Source organism: Geotrypetes seraphini, chromosome 3, assembly GCF_902459505.1.
Source record: "Geotrypetes seraphini chromosome 3, aGeoSer1.1, whole genome shotgun sequence".
Classification (NCBI taxonomy): domain Eukaryota; kingdom Metazoa; phylum Chordata; class Amphibia; order Gymnophiona; family Dermophiidae; genus Geotrypetes; species Geotrypetes seraphini.
Genome location: NC_047086.1, coordinates 125,913,051 through 125,927,695, shown reverse-complemented (window position 1 = coordinate 125,927,695; position 14,645 = coordinate 125,913,051). Strand labels below are relative to the sequence as shown.

The 14,645-nt window shown below is 40.5% G+C and overlaps 1 protein-coding gene across 10 annotated transcripts in view; it reads left to right on the top strand.

Moving 5' to 3' along the window:
* Positions 1 to 11,069, top strand: part of HMBOX1 (homeobox containing 1) — a 425,772-nt gene extending 414,703 nt beyond the window's left edge. For 8 of the 10 annotated variants that reach the window (XM_033938850.1, XM_033938859.1, XM_033938852.1 and 5 more), the window contains one exon: positions 5,475 to 11,069. In XM_033938850.1, coding sequence (XP_033794741.1) covers positions 5,475 to 5,612 — 138 coding nt within the window. In that variant the 3' untranslated portion in view covers positions 5,613 to 11,069. The remainder of the gene's footprint in view (positions 1 to 5,474) is intronic. The other 2 variants (XM_033938855.1, XM_033938854.1) reach the window with 2 other exon arrangements.
* Positions 11,070 to 14,645: the final 3,576 nt, after the last annotated feature.

Here is a 14,645-nt window from a genome sequence, read left to right as displayed (position 1 = left end):
CTTTATAGATTACCCTAGTGCCTTTGCAATTAGGGATCCACCATGCTTATCCTATGCTTTTTGAAAAATTATTTTATGGTTTTTGACTCCATTTTTGTCTGTCGGAGCTCTTTCCATATGCTTATTACCCCTTTCATATAGAAATATTTTTATCCTTTCTGTACCCCCTGGATGGAAAAGATTTGCTGCCTATGTTTGATTTATATCTGTTGAGGTTTTTAAATGTTTCTCTTGTGTCTCCCCCTCTTAATCTTTCTATAATATTTCATACAAAAATCTTGAGCTGAATTGGCATTTGGACCAAATTAAATTGATTCTTTTTAATTTAGCCCATGCTTTTTTACTGGTAGCTCTAATGAAGTTACATTCAGGCACAGTAAATATGTTCCCTATGCCCAGATGGCTTACAATCTAAGGGAAACACCAAACCACAAAAAAGGCAAGAGAGATGTCCTAATAACCAAATTACAATTTATTGTTTAAAAACATTGTGTCCCAACAGGGATCCAAGTTTCGACATAAGGGTGTGCCTTCATCAGGGGACACTGATCCCCTCTTCTACAAAATTGCGATAGCAGTTTTTAGCGCAGTGAGCCACGCTGAATGGCCCGTGCTGCTCCCGACGCTCATAGAGTTCTTATGTGCGTCAGGAGCAGCGCAAGCCATTCAGCGCGCTCTCTGTACTACAAACTGCTAGTGCAGTTTAATTGAAGAGGGGGTGAGTCTTGCTAAAACTGAAAGAACGCAAGATGTGTTTTGGCGAACGCGACTGAGACCGTGACGCTCGCCGAACACATCTCGTAATTTGGTTATTAGAGCATCTCTCTCGCCCTTTTTGTTGTTTGGTTACAATCTAAGGGACCCTTTTACTAAAGCTTAACATATGCTAACAGACATTAGCACTCGCTAATTGTTGCATATTCTATTTTATCCCTGTGGGTTACATAGCATTTAGGAGGAGTGTGTGGCGCAGTCGTTGGATCTACAGCCTCAGCACCCTGGGGTTGTGGGTTCAAACCCCACGCTGCGCCTTGTGACTCTGGGCAAGTCACTTAATCCTCCATAGCCCCAGGTACATTAGATAGATGGTGAGCCCACCGGGACAGAGGGAAAATGCTTGAGTACCTGATTGTAAAAACCGCTTAGATAACCTTGATAGGCGGTATATAAAATCCTAATAAACTTGAAACTAATAAGAAACTAGTACACGCTAATGTCTGTTAGCATGCGCTAAACTTTAGTTAAAAGGCCCTTAAGCTTGTAGCTGAGGCAATGGAAGTGAAGTAATTTGGCTGAAGTTGCACGAAAGATCAATCATTGGGAGATTCAGGTTTTGAACCTTGGCTTTCCTGGTTCTCAACCCACCTCTAATTACCGCTCTTTCCTCAGAGTGAATATTATTTATCATTATCCTGTTTTGTCTATCATTCAACCTGTTTTTAATCTATTCCACCACCTTTGAACCCACTTCTAGGCTGCTCAGTTTATTTTTTGGCAACCTGTGCTCTACAGCAAGCATGTCAAACTCAAAGGCTGACACGGGCCAAATAAACAAGGTTTAAGTTTATGTGCGCCACAAAAATGTTATTTTTCTTAGAAACTTAGATTTATTTCAAAAAGTACAGACTAAAAAAAAGAACAACAGCAGCGATAAAATGAATGTTTTCTTCCTGACTCTTGGCAACTCTTCTCTGCTACTATTTTTCATATTTCGGGGAAATCTTGTCCACAGTGATTACTTTTAAAACTGATCCAAGGTGAATGTCGGTAATTCTGGATCTGATAGGAGACTTATTTCCTTTCATAAGTGTAAATAAGTACTTCCAAACATGGGAATAATTTCATATGCGAGTTTGAGTATTTTCAAACCTGGTTGGCAAATATTTGTAAAATTCAAGCAAGCCAACTTCACTGTATTTTGTCTTCAAATCTGAATCGCACTGGATCTCAGTTACTTCCATTTGCATATGATTAGGTACTGATTCTATATTTATTGAGAAAATCAAAACTTGTCTACCAAAGATTTAAAATCTGCAAATCTTGTTTCAATCTCAGTTGGAAGGCTTAAAATGTTTTCTGCTTATTTTTGATATGATGCAATTTCACCTAAACTTGATTTGTTTATGTTGCATTTTGGAAAGTGCATTAAATCTTCATTTTTCAACTGCTTTTCCCAAAGAACTAGCTTATATTAGAATGCTTTAATTTGATCACACATGTTCGTAATAATCTGATCTTTTCCTTGCAGTTTTAAATTGAAATCGTTTAAGTGTTTTGTTATATCAACCATGAAGGATAAATCTTGTAACCATACTGGATCAGAAAACAACCTTGTGTCTTGATTTTTAGTTATTAAAAACTGACATATTTCTTCTTTCAAGTCCCAGAATTGTTTAAGGACATTGGAGCAGGATAGCCAACGTACCTCAATAAAGTAGAACAAACCAGAATATTCGCTTTCTAATTCACTTAAGAAAGCAGAGAATTGTCGCTAATTTACCCTCAAGATCTTATGAAATTAATTTTTTTTGACAAATGTCAGCATATTTTCCATGTTTATTACCTTTGTGCATAATACTTCTTGATGTATAATGCAATGAGTATGATGAATCTTGGATCCGTCACAAGTTTCACTATGGTTTTTTTGCAGTAATGCCATTGTTTTTTCCAGCCACTGAAGGAGCTTCATCTGTAGCTACAGAAGTTAGTTTTGACAGAGGTAAATTGTATTTTTGCAGAAGTTCATAAACACAATTAAATATATCCTGTCCCATTGTAGTACTAGTTCCAATAATTCCTCAAAAATGTTGAAATTCGTGTCACAAGCACGAAGAAACACAGCTAATTGAGCTATGTCCCCAATGTCCGTACTCTCGTCACTGACAACGGAAAAAGCTTTGAAACTAGATGATTTTGCTTTAATCTGATCACTTAAATTGCCAGCCAAATCAGTACGGTAATTCTTTCTGCAACTGTATTTTGAGACAAAGAGATTGTTTGAAAAATGTTCACACTTCCAGGACAAACAATTTCTGCAGTTTAATTAGACATTCCTTGACGACATCACCTTTGGTAAATCACCTTCGGTAAAAGATTTCGAGTGTTTAGCTATCAACTCTGACAAGGCATGCACTGCCGTTTCACTTTCTTGTGATACTTTAGTAAACATGAACAGTTGTTTTTTCAGTCCCATCTTGAGCTCTTTCAACTTTTCTTGTCTCATTAATCCTTCATAATTGTCAAATTTTAATTTATGCTGTTCATAGTGCCATTTAATGTTATATAACTTTGACACACTAATAGCATTATTACATATCAAACAAATTATTTTATCTTTTACTACACATCAAAAATACTCCAATTCCCATAATCAAAAGATACGTCTAAGTCCGTTTTGGGCCTAAGTTGCTAGTTGCCCAAAGTCGGCAGTGTCTAAAATCTATTCTCAAAAAATAGTTCAAAACATTTTGTTTTTCGAGAGTTGTCTAACTATGTCCAGCTGTTTGATCGGCCAGACTGCTAAGTCGTTTATCTTTATACCCCATTCTCGTCCAAAAATTCATCCAAGTCAAAAATGTCTAGAAAAGGACTTTTTGGACATGGGAGGGGCCTGCAAAGTAATGGACTGGACACCTAGACATGGCAACAGAGTAGTGGGACACCTTACAGGGCACTGCTGTGAACTTCACAAAAAGGGTGCCACATAAACTCTCTTATAGGTCATGGTGAGCCCCCCCCAAACCTACTAGACCCACCTGTCTGCCACCCCAATAGTCCTCACGGCTGCAGGTGGCACCTATATGGCAGTACAGTAGGGTTTGAGGGGTGGATATGTTCCACCATAAATGCAGTAGTTAGAGTGGCTTATGGGCCTGGGTCCTCCTCTCTATGGTTCACTAGCCCACCCCTCACAGCCTTAAGCCACCTCTGTTCTGCTGCTCTACTAGGCTTTGCTATGCCAGGTGCTGATGTTATGGAGGCAGGTATGTACGTTTTTATTCTGATTTTTATGGTGGTGTGGGGAGGTTAGTGATCACTGGGGCAGTGTGTATGGGTCTATACTTTGTGTCTGCAGTGGTTATCTGGTCACTTTGGACACCTTTTTTGGCACTTAGACCTGGTTTTACATGGCCTAAGTCACAACGTACAAATTCTGTCCAGGCAGCCTCGTTAAACCTTCGGTTATACTTGCAGTACGACTAAGTTTAGATCAGCCGACGTCCCGCCCAAATCCCGCCCTCACCACTCCTCCTAAAACGCCCTTTTTAGCTTTGGTCGTACAGCAGCACTGAAAAGGCCTAAGTCGTTTTTAGATACCTCTAAAACCCGGTTTGATTATTGGCACTTGGATGACTTTTCTTACTGATCATCCGATGTAGGCCGGTTTTTAGACATATTTCCGTTTCGATTATGAGCCCCATACTGAATACAAAGAGCTGAAATAAATAAGTAATTGTTAACACAAAAAAATAAAACATTTTAATAAAAATCAATATCTTTTCTTAAATAGTAACTTACCAGACACAGAATAATTGCACAAATTAATAACGTAAATAAACCTATACTCGTATATTTATTGTACTCCGAAGGTGAAATATTTCCTGTTAGGTGTACCAAGTAAGTCAATATAAGACTAATGATGTGGTAGGTATTATTATCATCTGATTCACTGCTAGTATTAGTGGGGGGAAATGGTGCATTATGACTAGAGGCGCGAACTTGTCTCGGGTACCAAAGGTGTCCGCATCATAGTACTTAATAAGAATAAGCAACCGGTTATATTCGTACAATGTATTGTTGTTTTCAACTGGCTTAGATAGGCAACTGCTCGGCGCCAATGGATTGCAGGAGAAATTTCACGACTCTAGTTATGACTTATTGGATTACATTGGCTGGGCCACAAAGATGTTTGTTGTGGGCTGCAAGTTTGACATGCTTGCTGTACAGTATTAAAAGCCTTATTGAAATCCAGGTAAGTGGCATTCAGATGCCCTTGATCAGACTGGTGTGACACGATTTCCCTCTGATAAAACCATGTTGCCTGGGATCCTGCACTTTGTTGAATGTGTCACAATCTTTGCCTTTCGTAAAGTCACCAATATTTTTCCAGTAACCAAGGTAAAACTAACTGACTTTTGGTTTCCAGCCTCTTCCCATACTATAAATAATTTTAATAGGAAAAATCTGTCTTTTCAAGGGTCTAAGTCTCCTTGATATAACACAACTCTGTGTTTTTACTGTAGAGATAAGTCACTAGTACACTTCTTGAGCCTTCAACAGAGATGTGTGTTATGCATAATTGATTGACCTTGCAACTCAACCCATTTCTTAACAATTTTTTCAGGTTACTAGCCAGTGTTTTTGCTTATGTAATATTTTTGCTGCCTATGAAATTGCAATAGCGATGTTACTGGATTTATATTTAAAATCAATTAACAGTACTTCTTTTTTATTTTGTATTCCTGTATGCGTAGGATGACAGCACCAGCCATAGTGACCACCAGGACCCTATCTCCTTAGCTGTGGAAATGGCAGCCGTCAACCATACCATCTTGGCACTGGCCCGGCAAGGAGCCAATGAAATCAAAACAGAGGCCCTAGATGATGACTGATGCACACCCAGGGGAAGGGTCAAACAAGAAACAAGTTAGATTTAGAAGTAGCACCTTAGCAAGCTTTCCTTGGTCCTTAATATGTGTTCTTCTTACAGTTTCACTTTGCAGTTCTTGTACGTCAGTTAGCTGTTAGGGTCTTGTTCTGTGAAGATGGCATGGTGCCCTCAGCCTTTGCATATACTCTCTCAGTATTAAATCCAATTAATAATCACCTATCACCCAGCCAAGCTTCCCTTCCCAGTTCCAGTGGCTAAAAAGCTCATGCTGCTCCATTTTAGTATTTCAAGAATAAGCAAAAGTGCTTCCAGTATTTTAGATAGCTCTTGGTTACAAGCCTTAGACACCATTAAAATGACATTGTATCCATAAACAATATGTATAACACTATTCACCCATACAATGTTTGTTTTTCCTTCTTCAAGACTTAAGGGATGCAAGCTGAGGTAGTGGCACAGGGTTGATGGACACCATATTGCTGTTGTCATCTGAGCATTGAAAGAACACTAGACCTTCCCCGAGGTTTCTACTTCCTGCCTGGTAAATTGATATCCAGTCTCAGTGAGCTGTGGCTTGTGGTCACACTGTGACTAGACATGTTTTTAGTTCTGGGTGCGGTACTATGAGAATCTAAGGATGGAAATTGTTCTCAAATCTAGACTGCTATTAAGGACACCAACAGAAGTAGTCTCTCTTCCCACAAGATGGGCAACCTGGTGGATAATATGTTTTCTTCTCTCTATGGGACCTTGATGGATGCCTAATCTAAGCAGTAGGAGAAAGCAGATGAAGTATGAGCTGCAACATCTTTAATGGATCATCTGATTTTTAAAGCCACTAGGCAGGATTTGCCACACTTAAAAGTCCCTACTCAGTAGTGACCCAGGGCAGGCCTACAATAAAAGGGACGCTGCATATTTCTGCTTCTTCGTACTTCACCCCCATTCTTAATAGACCAACATGCAGGGAACTGATAGCATCTGTGCTGAAGTCACAAGAGGGTGAGTGAATTAAGCATCAGTAGATCCTGACTGGATTCTTTCTGACATCATTGTCTTTTGTAAGTAGCTTATCATTTCCTGTACCAGTACTGCACCAAATAATATGATATAAGACAGGAAGATAAGGCAGGCAGATTTTGAGAATTTGCTTGATTCTGTCAACTTCAAACTATGCTGAAGTTTACTATTGTACTATGTAGTCAATATTAATGATGGCTGAAACAAATATGGTATTGGAAGTTTGTAAAGCAAGGATATTTAAAATGGTCCTCTAATGAAAAAAGTACTGCAATAGAATATTTTTTACAGTAGCGATATCATCAGATAATAGGGAGACATTGTCCAGAGAGAATTGTAAGTTTTAAAGTATATTTTAACAATATAATAACTAATTAGGTGAAAAAGGGATTTTCAACCACAAAGTTGTGGCGACATGGCTTCTGAGTCATGGATGGAATAACTTCATAGATATAACTAAATTTAATGTGCAGAAAACCAGTGAAGAGAGAGAAACTTGTGCTAGAATAGAGGCGGCATGTTTTCACATTTTCCATTAAAAACAAATCGATGTGGCATTCTCCAGACATAGAATATGTACGAAAAGCTTAACATGCACACTAAGACAGTTTAGCATGCACAGCAAATAGCGTGTGATACATGAAGGCTTCACAATGAACACTGAATCCACAAAGAGAGCGTGTGGGCCCAGTATGTGCACATGCAAATGAAGGCATAGCAGATGCAAACGAGACTTGAACAGGTAAATGCTAAAGAGCATGCATGGTCTGATCGCTTTCATGCACTATTTAGCAAATTCTCACTAGGGTCTAAAATGTTATTCCTGCATTGGACTAGGCGTGTATAGTACTCGGTTTCAGCCGCTTAACAAACAGAATGCATTGGAAATTCCTTCTGGAAGAGATGGGCTATTCGAGTTAGAAGTGCTGAAGGTGTAGATTCGAGAGCAAGGAAGAAATAGAGCAGAGGGGGTGAATGAGAGAGAGACAGATAAGACACACTTTTGAGCATTTACAAAAGTATTCCACCTTATTTAGGCAAGAGAATATATTTTCAAACTATTGGTCTTGTTCAAACATTGCTGTGGCTATTGCACATTGTTTTAACCTTTTGCAAATAAAGGTTCATCCAGCGTACTCCATTCAAATACAGTTGTGCTGAGACATTGTACTACATGTGTTCTGTGCCCTACATTGCCTCATCGCTACATGCAATCGGCAAGACAGGTGGTGTAGCGGAAATAAAGCTGCAGTTGAGCCTAAGTCCTTCACAGAAGGCATCAAAGGGCGATTAGAAGGCATTTTGATTAGGCATTCTCTTCCCCTTATTTTCAGCTCTTCCACTTCTGGTCCGTAGCCTTGTAATTAATGGCTCCCACATAGTATGAATGGAGTAGATACCTCAGAAGAGTGGGGCAGCTTCGAGAGATGAAGCACATGCCAGCACTTAAACTGCTTCAAAACTAGAGTGATCCTCGAAGAGGAATGGTTGAATGCCGATCTCCTTCTAACTCAAAGCTGACAGATTTTCCTCCCTGGCATTCATGGGATGGATGTGGTGAAACTCACTGAGGCTCCTTTTAGTATCTTGTAGTTATCCGAGATGTGCTTGTGATCTGTTATTTTCCTTTTCTGGAAGTCTCTTCTTTCATCTCCTCGCCTTGGGATCCAAATGCACTCCCATTGCCGCCCTGAGGCAGGTTTATTTTTATACAGCTTTACAAAAAGCGGGTTTAAGTCAGGAGAAAGAGGACTCTGCATGCTCAGTTTTAATATTTGTCCCCTGTTCTGTTGCAGCATCACACCATTTAGCACATAGAACCTATTCGTGAATGGAAGCTGCAATTTTATTTTTTAACATGCAAATAATCTTATTCATGACCTATGGATTAACTTTTAACGTCTGCCCAGTAGTTGCACTTTCTTTGATATTACTGGATCATGGAGGTCTGCCCGGTACTGTCCTTAGGTTCCAAATACTGGAGTTTCTGTCAAAGCTCAGTCCTTCCTATCCGAACCCATAGAAACATGGCAATGGCCTGTCCCGTCTGCTCATCCACAACATCTACTATCTCCTCCTCTCCGTAAGAGATCCCATGTGCCTGCCGTGGCTAACAAAAAATGTTACTCCATTACTGATTGCATGGCATTTTAGCATACACATTCAATGTTTTAGCATGGGTTTTCTTTAAAAAATTAGCATGACTTCTTATACATAGGCCTCTTAGTATTAAGTCACTCCAATTTTTAACTGGAAATGGCTTATGGGTCCACATTAATTATTCCTGCAGTGCTAACTACTGATAAACAATGGATAGAAAAATAATGAACAGATTTTTGTAAGATACAAGAAGGGAGTATTTTCCTTAGAAAAAGAAGCTCAAGGACAAGAGGTCACAGAATGTAGGGAAGTGCAGCAGAAATATCAAGAAATACTTCCTTAATGAGAGAGTGATGAATGCCTGGAATGAATGTCGAATGCAGCAAGTTTAGGACAGATGAAAGGCTGAAAATAGTTGAGAGGAGAAGGGATTTTACATTTAGCTCATGCTTTTCTCAGTAGATCAAGGCAAGTACAGCAGGTATTTTCCTGTCCCCAGAGTGCTTATAATCTAGCCCCCCTTTTATCAAGCCACACTGCTGAGTAGCATAAGCTAAATGCCAAGCCGCCCATAATATTACAATGGGTGGCTCGGCATTTAGCTCACACTGCTCAGCAGTGCTGCTTGATAAAAAGGGAGGGGGATAAGTTTGTATCTAAAGTAGTTAAGGGCAAATTGACTATCCAGGATCATGTGGCTACAGTAGAAATTGAACTCTTCCTTCCCTGGTTCTCAGCCTACTGCTCTAATCAAGAGGCTCATCTTCTGCATCTGAAAAGAGGTAGCAAGAACGATAACGACGGAGAGATGGTGCATGATTGATCAGGAAGCTGAAAAGTGAAATATGAAGCTCCAAAAAAGGAGAGATGGAACAGAGAAATAAAAGGATATAAGAAAACAAGGTTCAGTGGGAAGGGAAAAGTGGAAGGCTAAATGGGGCAAGGAGATAGAGAAAAAAAGGTAAATAAAAAGGAGAACCAACACTTGGAGGCAGGAGAAGTCATGCAAGATGAGATCAGAGGAGAGAATGAATAAGAAAACCCAAAACTGAAAAAACAAAGGAAAGAAAGTTGGGGGGTTGATATTCAAAAGAGGGCATGGCCAGGGGAGGAGCATGGATGGATCATGGGCATTCTTAAAAGTTAGGCGCACTGTTATAGAATTCGTCTGATCCTTGTACATCTTAGGTGCAAGTACTTAGGCCTGGTTTTCATTGGCCTAAAGAGTGCACCTAAATGTTAGTCATATGTATAGACGCTAAGTGTGATTCTATAAGCTGCACATAACTTCAGAGGCATTTTATAGAATCATGCTGAGCACCATTCTTTTCAGCACCAATTTTTGTAGGCATCATATATAGAATACGGCCCTAAGTGTTTTCCCGTGTGTTAAGCACAACTTAGGGAAAGGGTCCTCTAGATTATGTAGCTTTTGAAATATGTTTATTTATACAATGCATATATAACTTTTTAACACATAGGGCTCCTTCTACAAAGGTGCGCTAAGCGTTTTAGCACGTGCTAAATCTTAGCGCATACTAACCATGCGTTAAACGCTAGCGCATGCATGTTAGTCTATGGACGCTTAGCGTGTGCATATATTTAACATGCGCTAAAACGCATAGCGCACCTTAGTAAAACAGGGGGTTTGTTGAAGTTATATGGATAATTGGTAAGTGGTACTCTACTGTTAATTCATCTAAAATGTGCTAAGGATCTAATTCTGAGAGGTCGCCAAAAGTATGCCTATCAGCGCCTAATTTAAGTGTTTTAATTGGTTTTAAATAACACAATAATTGGTTGCACCGTTAAAAACACATTTATAAAAATTAGGCTCCGCTAGGTGCCCTCCGGGACCGGCACCTAGTGATGCCTGAAAGTCGGCATGTTTAGGAGTGGCTCCAGACTTCAGCATCACTAGGCACCACTGGCCGCGATTCTACAAGGACCATAGTTACTGGAAATGTAGGCCTGTACAACCCTGGTCTACATTTCTAGCGCCTAGGGTCCTTGCTAGTCGTGATTGTGTAAGCGATACCTGTCCATGATTGACATGTGACAGGTGTCTGTTTTCCAGAAACCCGCCACGTCATGTGCCACTTACAGAATTAGGCTATAAATGCTTTTTGTTATGGAAGGGAGAAGAGGAAGACTTGATTACCATAGTTTTGTATGTTTGTGTGAGAAGAAAAAGATGAAGGAAGTATTGTAAGTTGTAAAATTGTCAGGTTATACCAATTTGTTCTCTGACTTACATTTCCCCCTCCTCATTCGCGGTTTTGGCAATCGCGATTTCACATATTCGCAATTTGGGGGGGGAGGGGAAAAAAGAATAAAACCCCACAGTTTAGCCTTCCCCCGGCGTCCCGGCCTTACCTGGTGGTCTAGCGGGCTTTTGGGGCAGGAGCGATCTTCCTACACTCTTGCCCCGTGTAGATCGCCAATAGGAAATGGCTGTGGGGAGTTCCCGTCGTAGTCTCGAGAGACTACGGGAACTCATGGCAGCTATTTCCTATTGGCGATCTGCACAGGACAGGAGCGTAGGAAGATCGCTTCTGCCCCAAAAGCCCGCTAGACCACCAGGTAAGGCCGGGATGCCCGGGGGAAAGGCAGGAGGGAGGCGGGAGTAGGTCAGAGCCGGACCAGAAGATATTTGCGGTATTTCACCATTCGCGGACCAGCTCTGCCGCTATCCCCCGCGAATCTGGAGGGAGAAGTGTACTATATTACTTTGTCTATACTCTGTGAATTTCCAGTTTGTCCAGTTTGCTAAAACCAGCATTCAGATTTCTGTGAAGCTTGATCATAGCATTATGCTCAATCTCAGAAAGTTACTGTTTAAACATTAAGGCCCAAATTCTGTAACCAGTGCCTAAAGTTAGGCAACTATTTCGGAGGCGCCCAACTAAATAGGTGCCTATCTAAATTGATCAACAAGCCCAATTAAGCTTTTTAAACAGCAATAATTGAAACGTAGGCGCCTATCAAGAAAGATCGATTCAGCAATAAGGTGCCTCTAAAAATTTAGGCGGCCTTCAAAAAAAATAGGCGCTATGCACATTACGTGTGGGCGTGGCTATGTGTTAGGCACCATATTGCATAATCACTGCTCTTAAGCATGCTTAAGGGCTCATATAGGTGCCTAACGTTTAGTTGTGCCTAGAGCTGGCCTATTTATTGGGCACCTCCAAAATAGGTGCCGCTCAGCGTGATTCACTAAACAGCACCCAATTTTACTTGAATCGTGCTGAACAGTGCCTAATTCGGCGCTTGACTTTTGGGCGCTTCTTAAAGAATTTGCCCTTAAATTCTCATATTTGAAAATGGAAGAAGGATGAGTGGAAGAGGGAAGGGAAGGTTAAGCAGAAATATGATTAAAGAGAAGGCAGGAGGTAAATGAAAGAATAGCTAGAATGAGAGAAGCTTATGTTTGTTACTATAGCTTATAGCCAACCAAGGGACCCGACACGGTCCGTGTTTCGGATGACACGCCTTCCTCAGGGGTCAATGGTGGTTAAGGTATAAAGCAAACTGCGTAAAAGATAACAAACACACGCCAATCACGATCAAATGGGGTCAAACAACGCCTGCATCTTGTACATTGTCTGCAGTCTGTTGTTTTCTGGTTGCTGTTGTTTACTGCAGACTACGTTGGATTTTCTTTCTCCCTTTTGTTACTATAGCTTGCCATGAGCATCCCGATCAGATAGGCACATAAGTGAGGTAAATGAAAATAAAAAAAGAGTGACCACAGGGGCAGTGAAAGAGGAGTGATAGCTAGAAAGAGAGCTGAAGCGAAGATTTAGAGAGGCAGGAGAGAATGAGAGGTGTCATGGATTCCCTAAATTGCCACTAAAGTATGAGTTGTCACTCATTCTGCTAACTTTTGCATAACTGACCAGCTTGATGTGGGGTTGCTCTTCCTATTTTGTGGTTCACTTTTGCTCAGCAGCATTTTGCCTGTGGCCTTACCCTCACAACATAATCTAGAGATTGCACGTTCTTTTTGTTTGAAACTATGAAGAACATTCTAGAACAGGGGTCCCCAAAGTCCCTCCTTGAGGGCCGAATCCAGTCGGGTTTTCAGGATTTCCCCAATGAATATGCATGAGATCTATGTGCATGCACTGCTTTCAATGCATATTCATTGGGGAAATCCTGAAAACCTGACTGGATTCGGCCCTCAAGGAGTTCTAGAGTGATTTTGTTTAAAATGGATGGAACTTGCTTTAACCCTTCATGTCCTGCTTTGAGATCATGCAGACATTCTGCTGAATTACACTTTCCATGTTTCTTTAACCTCCGTAAAACATGGAGCGGCATCTTAGTGACTCAGTGCAATGGAAAGTGACACAAGATGAGATCTCAGCACTGGCAATGTTTAATTTCTTGTCTAACCCTAATTAGATTAGTCTCTGATATTCATTCCCTGTCCCCCTCAGAAGAGCTTAATCAGAAAATTACAGAATCTGATCTGCTTGAAGACCTGGAAGTTACTCTCTTTGTTTCTGTGATACTGAAAATGTACAGACAGTTTAGCTTTCTCTTTCATTTATTGATTTCCGTTTCAAGTAGATACTTTCCCTGGCATAGATCACTAATGCAGAGTCCTCCTCAGATTGCTAAGTATGTGAATTTACAAGTAGCATCAGTATAGACCAAGGAAAATGCATTTGGGAAAACCAGCAATGAAGGATTGCTTTTTTATTGACTGAGCAAGAATTTGAGCTGGAAGGCAGAGGAATCTCTGCATAGTTTGAAGAGGTATCTAATTCCAATTTCTTGTTTACTTGTGTCGATTAATGCAAGATATGATGGGAAAAAACAATAACTCTCTCTTACATGTAATTTATTTCTGTGTAGTTTTCCATTATAAGTAGTGAAGAATCTTAGAGAGTAAACTTAGGACCTCATACACCCAGGACACTAATCAAAATTTCTTTCATGCCCTTACTGGGGTGGTGTATTCATCATTGGTCCATTTGTAAAATATTTTCAAATTTGGCTAATATACCAACTCATATGTGCATCTGAAAGAAGAAAAAAAGGAGGTCCTAAGTTAGGTTTAACATTGTACACGTTTACTCTCTAAGATTCTCCACCACTGAGATTGCAATTTGAGTAACTTAAGATGTCCAAGTTGTATGTTTAGCTTTCCATTATATCCATGTGAATAAACCAGAGCCAATAATGAAACTTGTGAGAGCAAATAATAATACATTATATTAGGTGAGGGGTCAAGCTGGTGATGGCTAGCACTGCTTTTCAGTAGGGTTCCTACTGTGTTTAACATTCTCAAACTTAAGTATTATTTTTGAGTATGATGGGTATGAAAAAAGATAAGGAGAATAAAGAGGTAGCTGAGAGGTTGAACACGTTCTTCTCGTCGGTCTTCACGAGCGAGGACACGTCCAATATACCGGACTCAGAGGAGCTCATGAGTGGGGAGCAGGCCAAAAGATTGGGGAATATAGAGGTAAGTCGGGAGGATGTACTCAAGCAGATTGACAGACTGAAAAGCGGCAAATCACCGGGACCGGACGGGATCCACCCAAGGGTTCTAAAGGAACTAAGTTAGGAAATAGCGGGCGCAATCCAGCATGTTTGCAACCTATCCTTGAAAACTGGAGAGGTACCAGAGGACTGGAAACTGGCGAATGTCACACCTATCTTTAAGAAGGGATCGAGAGGTGACCCCGGGAACTACAGGCCGGTGAGCCTGACTTCAGTTATAGGGAAGATGGTGGAAGCAATGATCAAGGACAGCATTTGCGAGCACATCGAGAAAAATGGCCTACTGCGGACAAGCCAGCACGGATTCTGTAAGGGAAGGTCGTGCCTGACAAACCTTCTGTACTTCTTTGAGGGAATAAGCAGTCAGGTGGACAAAGGGGAACCCATAGACATCATTTAC